Source organism: Empidonax traillii, unplaced genomic scaffold (assembly GCF_003031625.1).
Source record: "Empidonax traillii isolate 1590-97213 ecotype Southwest subspecies unplaced genomic scaffold, ASM303162v1 scaffold3104:size15410, whole genome shotgun sequence".
Lineage (NCBI taxonomy): Eukaryota > Metazoa > Chordata > Aves > Passeriformes > Tyrannidae > Empidonax > Empidonax traillii.
This window is the reverse complement of record NW_020958297.1, coordinates 1406-14951: the sequence shown is the minus strand read 5'-3', so window position 1 is coordinate 14951 and position 13546 is coordinate 1406. Positions and strand designations below refer to the sequence as shown.

Genomic DNA, 13546 nt, shown 5'->3' with positions numbered 1-13546 from the left:
CTGGGGCTGATTCTGAGCTGGCTCCATCAAAATCTGGGGCTGATTCTGAGCTGGCTCCATCAAAATCTGGGGCTGATGATTCTGAGCTGGCTCCATCAAAATCTGGGGCTGATTCTGAGCTGGCTCCATCAAAATCTGGGGCTGATTCTGAGCTGGCTCCATCAAAATCTGGGGCTGATTCTGAGCTGGCTCCATCAAAATCTGCTGATGATCCTGAGCTGGCTCCATCAACACAGGTCCTGGCAGGAATGGCCCAGCCCTTCCTTCAGGAATTTGTGTCTCCTCCTGTTTCTACAGCTGCCTGAGGCAAACTCTTCACCTCCAAGCGATTTGGAACCCTTTCCTTGTCAGAACCCCGGTGTGTCCCGTGTAAATATTCACAAACAACGGTCTCATCTCTGTTTTGCAGATCTTTGAACCTCCCCCTGGCTGAAATGTGGCTGAAATGTGGATGAAATGTGCCCCCTCCCAGCCCCTCCCGGGGGCTCAGCAGCTGCTCCCGGAGCTGTGGAGTGTGACAATGGTGTTTGTGTCCAGGCTATCAAACGCCATTATCACACTAAATAGCTCCTGGCAGACCAGGCATCAGCTCGGGAAGCTCTGGGGTTGCTGTGCTGAGGGAGGAACAGCCTTGGAACACGTGCAGGAAGATGGCTCTGCCATCCTCGGGACTGTGGATTTCTCTGGAAACTTCTGAGAGCTCAACTGGGCATTTTTTTTTGTTTGTTTTTTTTCCCCCCTGAAATCAGAAAGGTGAAACCAATCAGCTGAGGGAGAAACTCCAGCTTTTCCTCGGCTTTTCCACTGCTTGTGTTGGGAATGTTGACTGAGGGGCCGGGGAGAACCTTCCGGCGCTTTCCCGAGTTCTGATTAAAATCTGTTCCCTCTAAAGGTCCCCCACGCCTTCAGCTGAATGAAGGTGAATTTGGGGGGCAGGATGGGCAAGAGGACTTTCCCTTTTCCCTGGCTGTGCAGGTGGAAAGCAAAAGGGAAGGGAAGACAAGGGAGCCCCTCTGTGCAGCAGGAGAGCAGCGTAGATTGATTCTCCCTCCTCCTGCCTTGCTAACGTGCTGGAAAATGAGCAGCTTTCTGGTGTGTTTTCTCTTTAGAGCAACATGACTTTTCCCAACACTACACGAGTATCAGATGCATTAAAGTTTCTGGAAGGTTCTGGCAGGTGAAAGCCCTTCCAATCACCACTGCATAGACACTTCTCTCAGAAGGAAAGGGCTGGAACTCAAACTGCCCATTATTAAAAGATAGATGTGTGTTGGCAGAGCAACGAAAGAACACGAACAAACCAACCAAGCAGCAATCCTCTACCCAAAAATGCTCCCCTTCAAACCGAAAAAATAAGCAAAAAACCACAAAAAAAAAAGGGTAAACAGCTTAGTTGGAGCCCTTTGGTGCAATTCTAATCACCTGGTTTATCATAGCGGGGGCAGAGCCTGCAGTGTTGTAAATCAGTCAGCAGGAGGTGCTGTTGGATCACGGGAGGGACAGATCCTGCAGTTCTGAAATCCCTCAGCAGGAGGTGCTGTTGGATCATGGATCATGCAGATCCTGCAGTTCTGTAAATCCATCAGCAGGAGGTGCTGTTGGATCACGGATCATGCAGATCCTGCAGTTCTGAAATCCATCAGCAGGAGGTGCTGTTGGATCACGGATCATGCAGATCCTGCAGTTCTGTAAATCCATCAGCAGGAGGTGCTGTTGGGTCACTGGTGGTCACTACAAGGGGGGGCCCCCCTGGGTGTGCTGGAGAAGCCAAAAATTGAGATCTTCCCTCCCCCCCCACCACCAGAAATAAAAAAAAAAGAGAAAGGAGGGAAAGCAAAAAGAAATAAAAAGTGGTCCTTCCAAAAGGGAACTCCCTCTGTCCTGCTGGTTGAGTCGTATGGTGGAGCTTCCCCCCTCCTGTGACGTGCACGAGAACTGCTGCCCAAAAACAGGCAGGAGGAGAGGCCTCCTGAGCAAGTTCCTGGGCTGATTAAAATCCCACCAAAATTCCCAGCTGGCAGCCAGGCCGAGAGCAGAGCCACCTCCCAGCTCCCGCTGCCCAAACCTGTTCCCCAGGAGAGGAGTTAAAAAAAAAAAGTACAAAAGGACTCCTCACCCCTCCCCACAGACGAGATCCTGAGGGCCATCGACTCGGAAGGGTGGTTCCATCAGCCACTTCTGGTTGTTTTTTCGATGGTCCAAACCACAGCCAGGCTGTTTTGTGGATGTGGGAGCAGACACCGAAACGCCTTCCTATTTTGGGAAAATCAGCAGGTCAAACAGGGGGGAAGGGGCAAGAGTGGAATTACAGGACAACCGCGAACGGTTTTATTTTTTAATACAAGACAGAAAAAAAAAAATCACGAGGGCAGAATCAGGGTGGGATTTTAATATGCAAAAACCCGGGAAAAGAACCCCCTTTTTTATTTTTTTTTTTCCAATAGCAGCCTGAGCAACAACAAGTGTGCAAAACTTGGGACTGAGCGGCACCTTAAACACAGGAACGTTTCCACAGACACAAGGACCGAGAGCACAGAGTCATCTCCTTCATCTGTCGCTGCCATCAGCACCGGGGCGGCTCCAAAACCGCGCCCAAACTGTCCCCAACTGTCCCCTCAGTGCTCGGAGGAAATGAAGTCTCGGTGCTCTCTGCCCTTTTTGGGCAGCGTTCTCTTCCCAGCTGATGAGCTGGGCGGGTTTTTGCCCTTGGGGGCCGCGGCTTTGCGCTGTTTCTGGTGGGTGGCTCGCAGGGATTTGAGCCCCAGCATCTGGCAGTACTCGTTGCACTGGTGGAGGGCTCGGAACTGCTCGATGAAGGAGAAGGAGCAGTTGCCTTTGAACCCTTTGTACCTGCAGCGACAAAGGAGAAAAAAAAACAAAACAAAAAAAAAAAGAGGGATTTCAAGATTGGTTTTTAGCACAGAGCAGGATCTCGAGAAAACCTTAAGCAAGTCTCCTCCAAGCTGTAAGAAATCCACTTCTCTTCCGAGGTAAATAAAAGCCCGTCTAAACCAGCTGCTCGCGTGTCCCTGAGGAACCACCCGCACAAAGAGCAGCAGCAGCAGCCGATCCCAAGGCTCTGGTGCCCTCCAGTGCCCCCAGCCTGGAAACGCTTCCCGTTCCCAGCTCGGCCTCGCCCTCTGCTGACACCAGCACTGCGGGCTCCTCCGCTTTCCAGATCCCCGGGAAAACACCCGCGGAGCGGGGACAAGCGAGCAGAATTCGAGGGGAGGGCGTAAATCGCTGACAAATCGCCCGGGAGAACCAAACCAATCGGTTCTGTGTCACCTCCACCTGGCGAGAAAACCGCTGGCTAAATGATGCTCCACTTCCCTCCTCCCCCAGCACAGCAGTTTTTATGGGAGTCACTTCCCAGAGCGAGCTGGACAACCACCACTCTTTAATCTGCTGATTCCTGAGGACCTAAAAAAACCCCCAAACCTTTCTGAGCTCACTCACCCTTTGGCCAGGGTGGCTATGCCAACGTCCGTCAGCTTCATCCCCACACCTGCAAGGCACAAAGGGAAACCCCTCAGCTCAGCTTCCACTGGAATTCCCAGGAGAATCTTCACCCACGCAGGCATCAGATCTTGTTCGTGGGTTCACCTTTCCCACTGGAATGTTCTGTTGCATTTCTTTCCCAGAGAGTTTTAGGGGCCCCAGTTAAAATCATCGCGCTCTGTGTCATCAGTCAGGCTCACACCACTGGTTTTTATCGGTTCCTGGGCTAAGATTCTTTCTTCCCCCTTTTTAATGACTCCAGGGATCTTGTTTAGTTATGCCTTGCTAATTTCCCAACTTCTCTTGTACATGAACGTGGGATTTCTTTTTAAGATTCCCAAGTTTTTCTGGTTGAGAAGGGTCTGTTCTCCCCTGTCTCGAGAACCTCTGTGCACACTGGGCAGGTGGAATCCCACCCAGGGGAGCTGAAGGAAAGGGGTTTCCTCAAACCTAGGCAGGACCTGCACGTGGAGCACGCTGATTGCTGGTGAGTAAATAGAAGAAAAAGAGAAGGACTGGCTTGTCATTGACGCCTGAACCCTTCCACTCACAAGCCACTTCATCAACCCAGATTTGACCCATCCTGAGCGTCCTGATTCACTAAAGTGGAAGAACCACCCTCCCCTTCAGGGGGTGAGATTTTTTTGTTTCTCTCTTCCATCATAAAAATAAAACTAAAACTCGCACCTTGCAGGTCGGTGACGAGCAGGTTCCCGCTGGTCCTCTCGTACACCCAGTGCTGGAAGGTGCAACACTTCTGGCCAGCCTCCGAGTCCCTCCTCAGGAAATTCACCTCCTTGCCGTCCCTGACCGAGTATTTCACGAACTCCCCCACCAGCTCCTCCTCCACCGTGGCGTAGGGGATGGCGTTGGCGGGGCGGTGGATGAGGAAAATGGGAATGATCCTGAAAGCCAGGGGTAGAAACCGGTGACATCGCTAACAAAACTCACAAAAGTCAGAGAATTCTCTCAGTGAGGGACGAAGGAACAGACAAGAGGACGGGGTGAGCTCAGAGAGCGAATGAAGAGTTTCAAACAAGCTGAGAGCACCGTGACGTTGTTCCCACCCTCCCCCTTTAGCAGTCAGCACAGGTCGCTCGGTATGAGCACCTACCTACGCAAACAGCTGTAAATACTCACTCTGGCACCTCCCCAAAGCCTTCCAGCGTCTCGGCCTCGGCGGCGTACAGCTTGGCGTACTCCCTGGCGGCGTTCTGCACGCAGCACTCCTGCGGCACAGACAGACAGACACCAACCCCGCTCAGGACACTCACCGGACGTGTGCTGATGATTCCACCCTCCCCAGGGGCCGGGGGGGACTCACCTGCAGCGCCAGGTTGTAGTTCCTCCTCACCAGCTCCTCCCTGGTGCCGGCGGCGGGGCTGAGGGCGCTGTGCACCTTGAGGACGCAGGGGTGGCCGGGCGCGAAGACGGGCGCCAGGCCCCGGCGCACGCGGCTGCGGAAGGCGCGCCGGTGCATCCCCTCGCCGAAGTGCAGCTGCTCCGTGGCCAGCACCCCGTGCAGGTGGCCCCCGAAGTAGCTGTCGCTGATGGAATCGTCGCGGAACAGCAGCTGCATGAACTCGATCTCCTCCACACCTGAAATGTAACGGGGGGTGTGGGGATGGAATGACTTCACTCACGAGAAACGCTCGTGCGGTGTAAATTGTCCTACTGGGGGGGTTGGGACTCTGCTGCTCGAGTGGGAACTGCTGCGCTGCCGCCTAAAACCCAGCAGCTTACCAGGGCGGTAAGGGCAGAACACACTCTGGAAATCCAGAGTGAGGATTTCACCTCTTTAAATGATCATCATCAAGTGGAAGCCAAACGGCAAAATGTTCGTAAGGGGGGGGAAAAAGTGGTTAAGGGTAATAAGCACTTAGAGAAATTAATGGCAATTCGAGTGTCTCGAAGTGTAACTCTGCAGGAAACATCAGTGAAGATGAGAAATGGGAGGAGAGGACGACGAGGAAGGGACAACTCGGAGCTGCCCCTTGCAGTGACCTGCACCCTCCTGCCTCTGTTGGAAGCACAGAGGGAACACTACACAGGGAAGACAAGAATTAGGGTGCTCCCTAACTCCACCTGATCAAAAGCCATCCAGTCCTGTCACACAAAAAGCCCCATCTTCATCTTGCCCAAGTAAATGAATGTTTAAGTTTGTTCTTCGAGGGAACGGAAAGGATGGGCCCCCCCGAAGGCCACGCTGGTTGCTCAGGGTGCTGAGGAATGACAGACCCTCCAGGCAAGGCTCTATCTTTAGCTGCAGCCCAGGACACATGCTGGGTGTCACTGAACACGAGGGAACACATGGGGAAAGCATTCCAAACCTCCAGGGCTTTCACTGCGTGTGTGTGTGATGCCACGCCCTTCGGATTTACCTTCGTAGCTCCGAAAACTGGAGAGACGTTCCAGCACTGCAAGGAAAGCAAGACATGGATTTTATAGTCAAAAAAACTGAATGGAAAGGATTATTATCAGTAATTAAAGTGCCAAACAGAGCTTTACCTGCAGCAGTCAGGTGAAACTCAGCGGTCACCTTCCCAAAGGCGTTGTGGAGGCAGCAGTAATACATGCCCTGGTCTTTGCTAGCGGCCTTGGCTATTTCCAGGGAGACGGGAGAGTCATCCTGAGCGCTGCAACAGAGCGGTGGGACCTGTCAGCGCCGGGAGAACTGGTCATTGGATCTCCCTGCAGGGTTGGTTTGTTACGGCACGGCACGGTTGTTCAGCAGCGGACGCCGCTGTGGGTATTGCAGCGCGACAATCGCAATCACACGGGAAGTTTAAGCAATTCAGGCGTCCCAAAAGCTGTCCAGGAGCTCCCAGTCCTTCAAAAAACACTCACTCACCTCCTGTGCAGCCGAGCCAGCACCTTGGAATCTTTAGTCCAGGTAACGGTGGAGTCCCCGTGGATGTCCCCGAACTGGCAGCACAGCCTCACGTTCCCAGAGCCCTCGGGGAAAGACTCTGCCTGGATCTTCTTCAGCAGCCTGGGAGCTTGAAAAAAGCAGAGCCACGATGGAGGGTGAGGGGATAATGACGTCACCTTGGCATCTTAACCTTTCGCGTGAAGAACACGAGCAGCGACGACGCCGGTGAATAATTCTGACCCTTCCACTGCCTCCCACACTGCTCTGGCATCCCTGCCCATGGGCACGGCAGCAGGAGGGAGGGGACTGGGAAAGAAAGGGAATCCACCTCCCAGGGAAAAGGTTTTTGGGATGGTGACACATCCCTGCCCGATGTGAGAGATGTAAAATTGGAGATGACGCTTTTCCGGCCGCGTGAATTCCGAGCTGCTGCGCTGGTGTCCCTCCTCGGGGATCCCAGCCCTGCAGGATTGCTGGAGCCAGAAAAATGCCCAGCCAGAAAAGGAAATCAAGTTTGCTCTTACCTTTGCTGTCCTTTTTCAAAACCGGTTTCCTCTGCTCGGGTTTTCTCTCTTCTCTACGAGTCCCGCCCGCCTCGCCCTTCCCGGACTTTTTGCCACCTCCCTTCTCCTCCAGGCGGGGTTTTTTGGGCAGAGCCGCTGGTGGCAACTTCTTCTTGGCCCCAGCAGCTGAATGCCCGCCCTTGGCTGCGTCCTGTTTACACCTGGGGGGCTCAGGCTCTGCCTGGCAGGGTTTGGAGCCCTCCTGATTTTGTTGCCTTTCCGCGTCGATGGCGAGCGGGTCGCAGGCGGTCGATGCCACGGAGAGCAGCCGAGTTTGCTCCTCAAAACACCCCTTGCTCCCCGAATCAACCGGTGGCAAATGAGCCAAACCACAATTTACTACGCTCTCTGCCGCCCTGACTTCTTCCTCTTTGTCGCTGATGGAACAATCAGCCTCGCTGGGAGGGATCCCGTCAGGGCAGGACTGCTCCGTGCCGGTGTTCACCACCTGTCCCTGAGCCTGGGAGCTGATTAAAGTTAAAGCAGCCTTTGTTTCAGCTTCATCTGGGCTGCGTCCAACAGCTCTTGGCCTCTCAAGTTCATCTCCTTCCCCCTGGGTTTGTGCAGGTGCCCTCTGGAACAGCCCCTGCGATGCTCCGCAGGAAGTTTCCAGCACGCTCAGGTTTCTGTTTCCTTCGTCTCCAGATGGAGTGGATCCAGTTTTTTTTACCAGCAGGTCCTGTGAGGGGCTGGCAGGTGTGAGGAGCAGCAGCGTTGCTGCCCCAGGCAGTTGCTGGGCATCCGGCTGATCCCCCCTGCCTTGTTGTTCCGCTGTACAATGAGGGGAAACTGCAGATGGACCCTCTGGAACCCGAGTAACTCCTGGGTCACAGGAAATCCCAGCCCTGTGCTCATCAGCTGTGGGAATCTCACTCTGATCTCCCGGTTTAGCTGCCTCACAGCTGGGCATTTCCACACAAAAATCACTTAAAGGCAGATCCCTGGAGGAGGGAGCGAACGCCCCTTCCTGTTCTGCTGTTTCTGGCAGTTGCTCTGCGCTTTGGGGTAGATTCTCACCTGTTTTGGTTGCAGGAGTCTCAATTAAAGCAGGCAGTTGCATTACAGAACCGTGTTCCTGTGCAGCAGAAACAGCCTGAAAATCCTGACAGCTGTCAATTTTTGGAAGATGGCAACCCTGGGAATCAGTGTCGCTTTGTGCATTCGAGTCAGAGCCATCTCCTCCTGCCTGTAGATTCAGTTTGTACCTCCCATGTACGGTGCCAACAGAGCAGTGCCCTGTACGTGTGAGCTGACAGGTGTTGTCACTGGGGAAAAGGCCTTTTTCTTCAGGGCAATCAGCCGGTCCTCCCCTGAAATGACAGCCTTCCCCAGGTACAGACTCATCCCCCCAGGACACGCCGTGTTCAGGACGAAGCCCTGGCCTTGAGAAGGTGCTGTTTGCTGCAGGACGAGCTGCTGGTGCTTCCATCTCATCTCCAGCCCCATCCGCTGCCAGACAAGCTGGGGGTGCCGCAGCTCCTCGGAGGATGGGACGATCGCCGCGCCCAGCTCGCCCAGGGCTGGCTGCTGGGAGGGGTTCCCGCTCTTCCATCCCATCCATCAGCAAAGGAGGACGGCAACAGCTCTCCTGTTCCGTGACCTGGACACCCGCCGGCCTCGTTTCCCAGCTCGTGACGCCCCTGCCTGCCAACGGGACCTGACCCTCTGAGTCATCTTCGTGGAGGAGTTTCCACAGCTCGTCACGCACCGCAGATCCATCAGCGTCCCCTCTGCACCCCGACTGCAGGGCTGGCAGGGCATCAGCACCCCCTGAGGGGCCGCAGGGGAGAGCTGGGGCGAGAGGAGGAGTCTGTAACTCTGCGTTCTCTGCTGGCAGCGTGACGTCAGCAGAGAGCATCCCTGCAGCTGGCTGGCTGCTTCCTCCGCTCCCCCCAGCCCTCAGGGTCCCCTCTGTTTCCACGCAGAGGTTGTCACAGTTCTGGGGGACGCTTTCAAGATGAGCACCTCGATCCTACAGAGAAGAAAAGAGAGAAACTTGATTAAAAATCAAAAATTAAAAATGCAGCTTGACATGGGCCTGAACTAGAGCTGTGGCTTTAAGGTTTTTTTTTTGGGGGGAGGGGGTTGTTTTTTTTTTTAAATGTTTTTCAACAGTCAAGTTTCTGACTCATATCATCAATCTGACGGCTTGAAATCAACCTCCTGGGTAAGAGTCTGAAAGGAAGCACAGGTTGTTCCTCAGGGAGGGAGTTGTAGTGAAGTTGCCACCCCTTTCAGCCTTTCTGCTCCTCCATTCTCCAACGTGGAGCTGATTACATGCTGGTGACAACTGGGAGGGAGCAGATAGAGAAAGTTGTTGTCAATGACTTGAACCTCCGTGACATAAAAACTACTATCCCATCTTCCCACTCAGGGAAACTGGTGGAGCATCACACCTGCACATACAGCACTGATTTCCCCACGTGTTTCCTACCCACGCAGGTACCTGGAGAGGGGAGGAAAAACGAGTGCAAACCAAAACATTCTCTGCTCACAATGGGCATTCCAGAAACCTTGTGGCTCGAGGCATTCCTTCGCTGAGACCTCCCTCTCGGATTTCCCCACCCAGCTGTCCATTAGTGCCTCTCTCCCCATTATCAGGCTGGCTCTATAATTAGAACAACCCCGGGCTTTACTCGACCCCCATTTCCCTCCCAGCCGGGGCTGTCATTCAGCAGGGCACGGACAGCGCCTCCCAAAGCGACTCCAGTTCTCCAGGCTTCGCTGCCAAGCGGGGATAAGCGGCACTGAAATCAGCAGAGCGGCTCTTAGTGATAAAATAATGATATTTTTAAATGACAAACACGTTACTTACCCCGAGCGAGGCGTTCTCATCCGGCATCTGACTCTGCTCAGGCAGGCCCTGAGTCCTTCTCCCTTCCCACTGACAGTCTTTATCTGCCTCTTCTGCCTGCACCTCCAGGCTTTCTGTCTCCTTGGGAATCAGGACACCTTCTGGAGCGGGAGATGGAGCCTGCAGAGACTGTCCTATGGCGCTCACGTACCTGCAGAGCTCCAGGGGGTTTAACAGCTTGAAAAGGTTCCTCCTCAGGGTCTCAGCGAAGGCACAGCCGGCGTGCCGGGGGTTTTCCTGGGGTTTTCCTTCCCCGTCCCCCTCCTCCGGCAGCGGGGAGCTTTCCCCCGGAGCAGCACCGGCTCCCGTCATTGTCCCCGCAGCAGAGGGGTCTGCCCCGGCACCTGCAGGATCAGCAGGAGCAGGATCCGAGTGCCTCGCCGTGCCAGCCAGGTGGCCACTGGCGTCAGCGTCCCCTGGGCTGCCGGGATGTTCATCTGCAGCACCTGCGGATGCGACGGGCGCGCCGTGCTCGTCCTCGGGGCCGGCGCTCCCCTGCCGGCGGTGGCCGACGGCGAGAGTCATGTCTGCCTGCGGAGGGGACTGGCTGGGCATGGAGGGGTCTCTCCTTACATCGAGCCCTGGGAATGTTGAGTGATGCCCACGGAAGCCAATGGGGGTCTCCCCAGGCGCGGTGTCACCCGACACTTCGCCCAGGAGGCGAGCGCACCCATCGCAATCCTCGCTCAGTTTGAGGTCGTCTTCGTCGTCGCTTTCCAGCAGAAACCGCAGTTTCCTCTGCCAGATTTCATTTTCCTGCCCCGTCAGCACATCCGAGCACTCGAAGTACTCCAGGTCATCATCAGAGAAGTCATCATTAACATCTGGAATTTCCTCTGCGCGAATCTCCAGAAGGGCGGCAGAGCTCGCAGAATCATCTTTTCCCACGGGACTATCTGCCTGCTCCCTGAGCAGGGGATTCCTGCTCAGAGAACAGTCCAACCCAGTGTTTTTACACACCTGGCCATCTGCCAGAGGCTGACCAGATCCAGGGGCTTCCCCGTGCAGGCAACAGCTGCCTGTGTGACGAGCGGTTTCATCTGCAGGGAGCTCCTCTGCTCTTGCAGCGAGCGCACCGTTCAGGCGGAGCAGCTCATCACCGCTCCCTGGCAGATCCCTCGGGCACGAAACGCTCCCCTGGGACGTAATCCCGTTTTTTACAGCCATGTTGTCCCCTGTGTCCATGGGATTTCTCAGAGGGGGGTGAGATTCGTGCTTTGCCGAGCTCCTCGAGCCGTAAATGGCTGATTTCAGGCGGGTCAGAACCGGGTAACATCAACAGGGGCTCGCCCTCACGGGGCGAACTCTTGTGCTGTGTGAAACCTTCCCCATTTTGCTCACTTCGCCCTGAGGTGTCCCACCTGCTCCTTTAGGACAGCAGCGAATTCCAGGCAAGTTTTGCTCTCTGCATCCGGCTGCAGTCGAACAAGAGTCATTCCAGCTGTCAATGAAGCGCAGATCCTGCTCCGTGCACCTGCAAAGAAAAGAAACCCCAAGTTAAAAATCACTCCTGAAAAGGGGGATAGCTGTTTTCTAGACTGACTTTTCTAGACTGACACACTTGCAGGAAGGCAGTTTGGGGCACAAAGTTGTTTCTTACTGATTGAACAAAGAAAAAGATAAAAAAAATCACCTGACAAAGTCACACAAATTTGATTAAACGTGAGAAGCGGCTGTTAATTTTCCTCCTCTCCTTGCATCGCCTTTTTTTTGCCAAACTCACCCAGTTCTAACCAAAACCAACCCAGTTAGGTTGGCAGGTAGCTAAACCACCCGGAAAGTGGGTGGGGATAATTAGGCTTCACTTTTCTCCCTTCAGATGACAAAATCTGCCAGCCAAACCCACCAGCAACCACCCATCCCATCGCTTCAGTAGAAATCAAATATTTCACTCCAAGTTGGCAGCTCAAAGTCTCCTCAGCGTGAATTATTCTCAGCTCGCTGCGTGCATCAGCACTGATGGAATATCCCTGATGGAATCAATCCCTGATGGAATCCCATTCCACGGGAAATTTCGGCACAAACAAACGACCGGGCTCTGCCCGCCTCTAACAGAGACCTCAACGTGGAGTAATTAAACCGAGCAATCACGGCACGACTCTTCACGCTCCTCTCTCTTAATCTATTTTTAACAGCTGCCAGGCATCTGACCCTGCCAGATTGAGCAATTCACGCAGCCCTGGGAATCGTCCATTTCTACCAAGTCACCGGATTTTATTTTTTTTTTTTTTTTCCTCAGGAACGGGAGAAATTTTTACCTGCTGAGTCTGAGAACAAATTATATGCAGTATATGCTTAGAACAAATAAAATGCATTTTTTCAGGATGCCTGCTATCCCTTCCACATTGTTCAGAGAAGGAAGCCTGCCTGCAATTTTTGCAATTTTTATGCTGCTGAGCCTCGGTGGAAATGGCACCAGAGTGTAATTTTGGAAACGCTGAGCAGAATTCTAAATGCAAACCAATTTTAAAAACAAATCAATCTATAAAAATAAGGGAAAATGAATATTCTTCAGCAGAAGCAAATAACAAATCCTATTTCCCGTGCAATAAAAGTACAGATCACCACAGCCACGTAAAGCACAACAAAGTAACTCTCCCTTTTTCCACTACTTGTACGATTCACAGGATAAAAAAAAAACAAAAAAAAAGCAGATGAGTAAAGTTTGAAATCCAAAACGCACACTCACCCCTCACTTTTTGGGCCATTTTACCAGCAGGCTGGGCCCGGGCTGGCACTCGCAGCAGCAGGACGGAGGAGTTTGAAGCCGTGCATGTTGTCGGCAGTCGGGGGGGTGTTGTTGTGCCGGTGTGACCTCAGGGGAAGGCAGTCCGATGGCCCCGCAGGATGACTTTTAAAAAGAGAGGCGGTTTCGTTCCAGGCAGCAGATGGCCCTTTCTGGGAACACCTCCACCAGACAGGCACTTGGCAGCGAGCAGAGGGCACAGGAATCTCCTCGTGGCTGACGGAGAGAGAGAGAGAGAGAGAGAGGAAGTGTCGGCCTTAGGGTTTCATAACAAAGCACTCCGGGTTGGTTTTTGGAGCGCACAGAAGTTCTGGTGAGCCTGGGAATGAACTGCACGAACTGCTCGGAGCTGAAGGGACCTGGAAAAGGCTGAACAGTGAGTTTTTTGTACCCCCTATTTTTTTTTTTTTAGAGTTTTGCAATAATGGCAGAACTGGTTAGGAGATACCTGCTGTGCTAAATGCTTCTCACTGCCGGTGTTATCAGGACCCAGATAGGAAGCTGGCGTGTCCAGCGATAAATACGGCACCTCCCATCAGCATCACTCGGGAATGGCAAGTGGGATAGCTGTTTTATGTAACAGCCTAATGGTCAAAATAACCCCCAAAGAGACGAGAGGCAGCCACGTTTGGATCATAAAACAGTCCGGGCTGGAAGAGACCTTTGAGGGTCCTTTAGTGTTCCTAAAATTACTTTCAGTCCACTTCGGGCAACTCGCAGCTCCAGAGAGATGAAAACTCCCTCCAGATCGTTACCCCACTCATCCGTCCATCGGCAGTGATGGGGAGCGGGCAGGGGAACATCTCTCCGGGAGGCTCTTCCCAAGCCCTCCCTCCTCTCCCACGGGAGTGCCCGAGCCTTAATCTGCACACCTGCCTGCGTGGACACTGGCAGCAGCTGTGTCACGGAGGAGAATCCACGGCGGTGCCGGCTGCGGGTGGATAAGGCTGTTGGTTCTCAGTCTGTCCTCAGTGTTGTGTGTTTTTTGCCCGGGTCACGCCCCAGCTCCG

The 13546-nt window shown here is 53.7% G+C and overlaps 1 protein-coding gene across 1 annotated transcript; it reads right to left on the bottom strand.

Annotated features, from left to right (window-relative positions):
* Positions 1–2615: 2615 nt before the first annotated feature.
* LOC114072386 (alpha-protein kinase 3-like) lies at positions 2616–10957 on the bottom strand. The gene is made up of 10 exons (XM_027910289.1): positions 9752–10957; positions 6898–8908; positions 6353–6500; positions 6010–6137; positions 5883–5918; positions 4826–5100; positions 4642–4730; positions 4189–4406; positions 3460–3508; positions 2616–2850 (listed from the first exon to the last, which is right to left on the bottom strand). Exons 1-10 carry the CDS (start codon positions 10955–10957, stop codon positions 2616–2618), a joined length of 4395 nt encoding a protein of 1464 aa, XP_027766090.1.
* Positions 10958–13546: the final 2589 nt, after the last annotated feature.

What these genes read in the sequence shown, in the direction of transcription:
- LOC114072386 (XM_027910289.1), bottom strand. Translation starts at nt 10,957, where the DNA reads ATGGCTGTAAAAAACGGGATTACGTCCCAGGGGAGCGTTTCGTGCCCG. An exon ending in TTTGAAAAAGGACAGCAAAG is followed by an intron (nt 6,501 to 6,897) that starts GTAAGAGCAAAC and finishes GCTTTTTTCAAG; the next exon opens with CTCCCAGGCTGCTGAAGAAG. An exon ending in ATAGCCACCCTGGCCAAAGG is followed by an intron (nt 2,851 to 3,459) that starts GTGAGTGAGCTC and finishes TTGTCGCTGCAG; the next exon opens with GTACAAAGGGTTCAAAGGCA.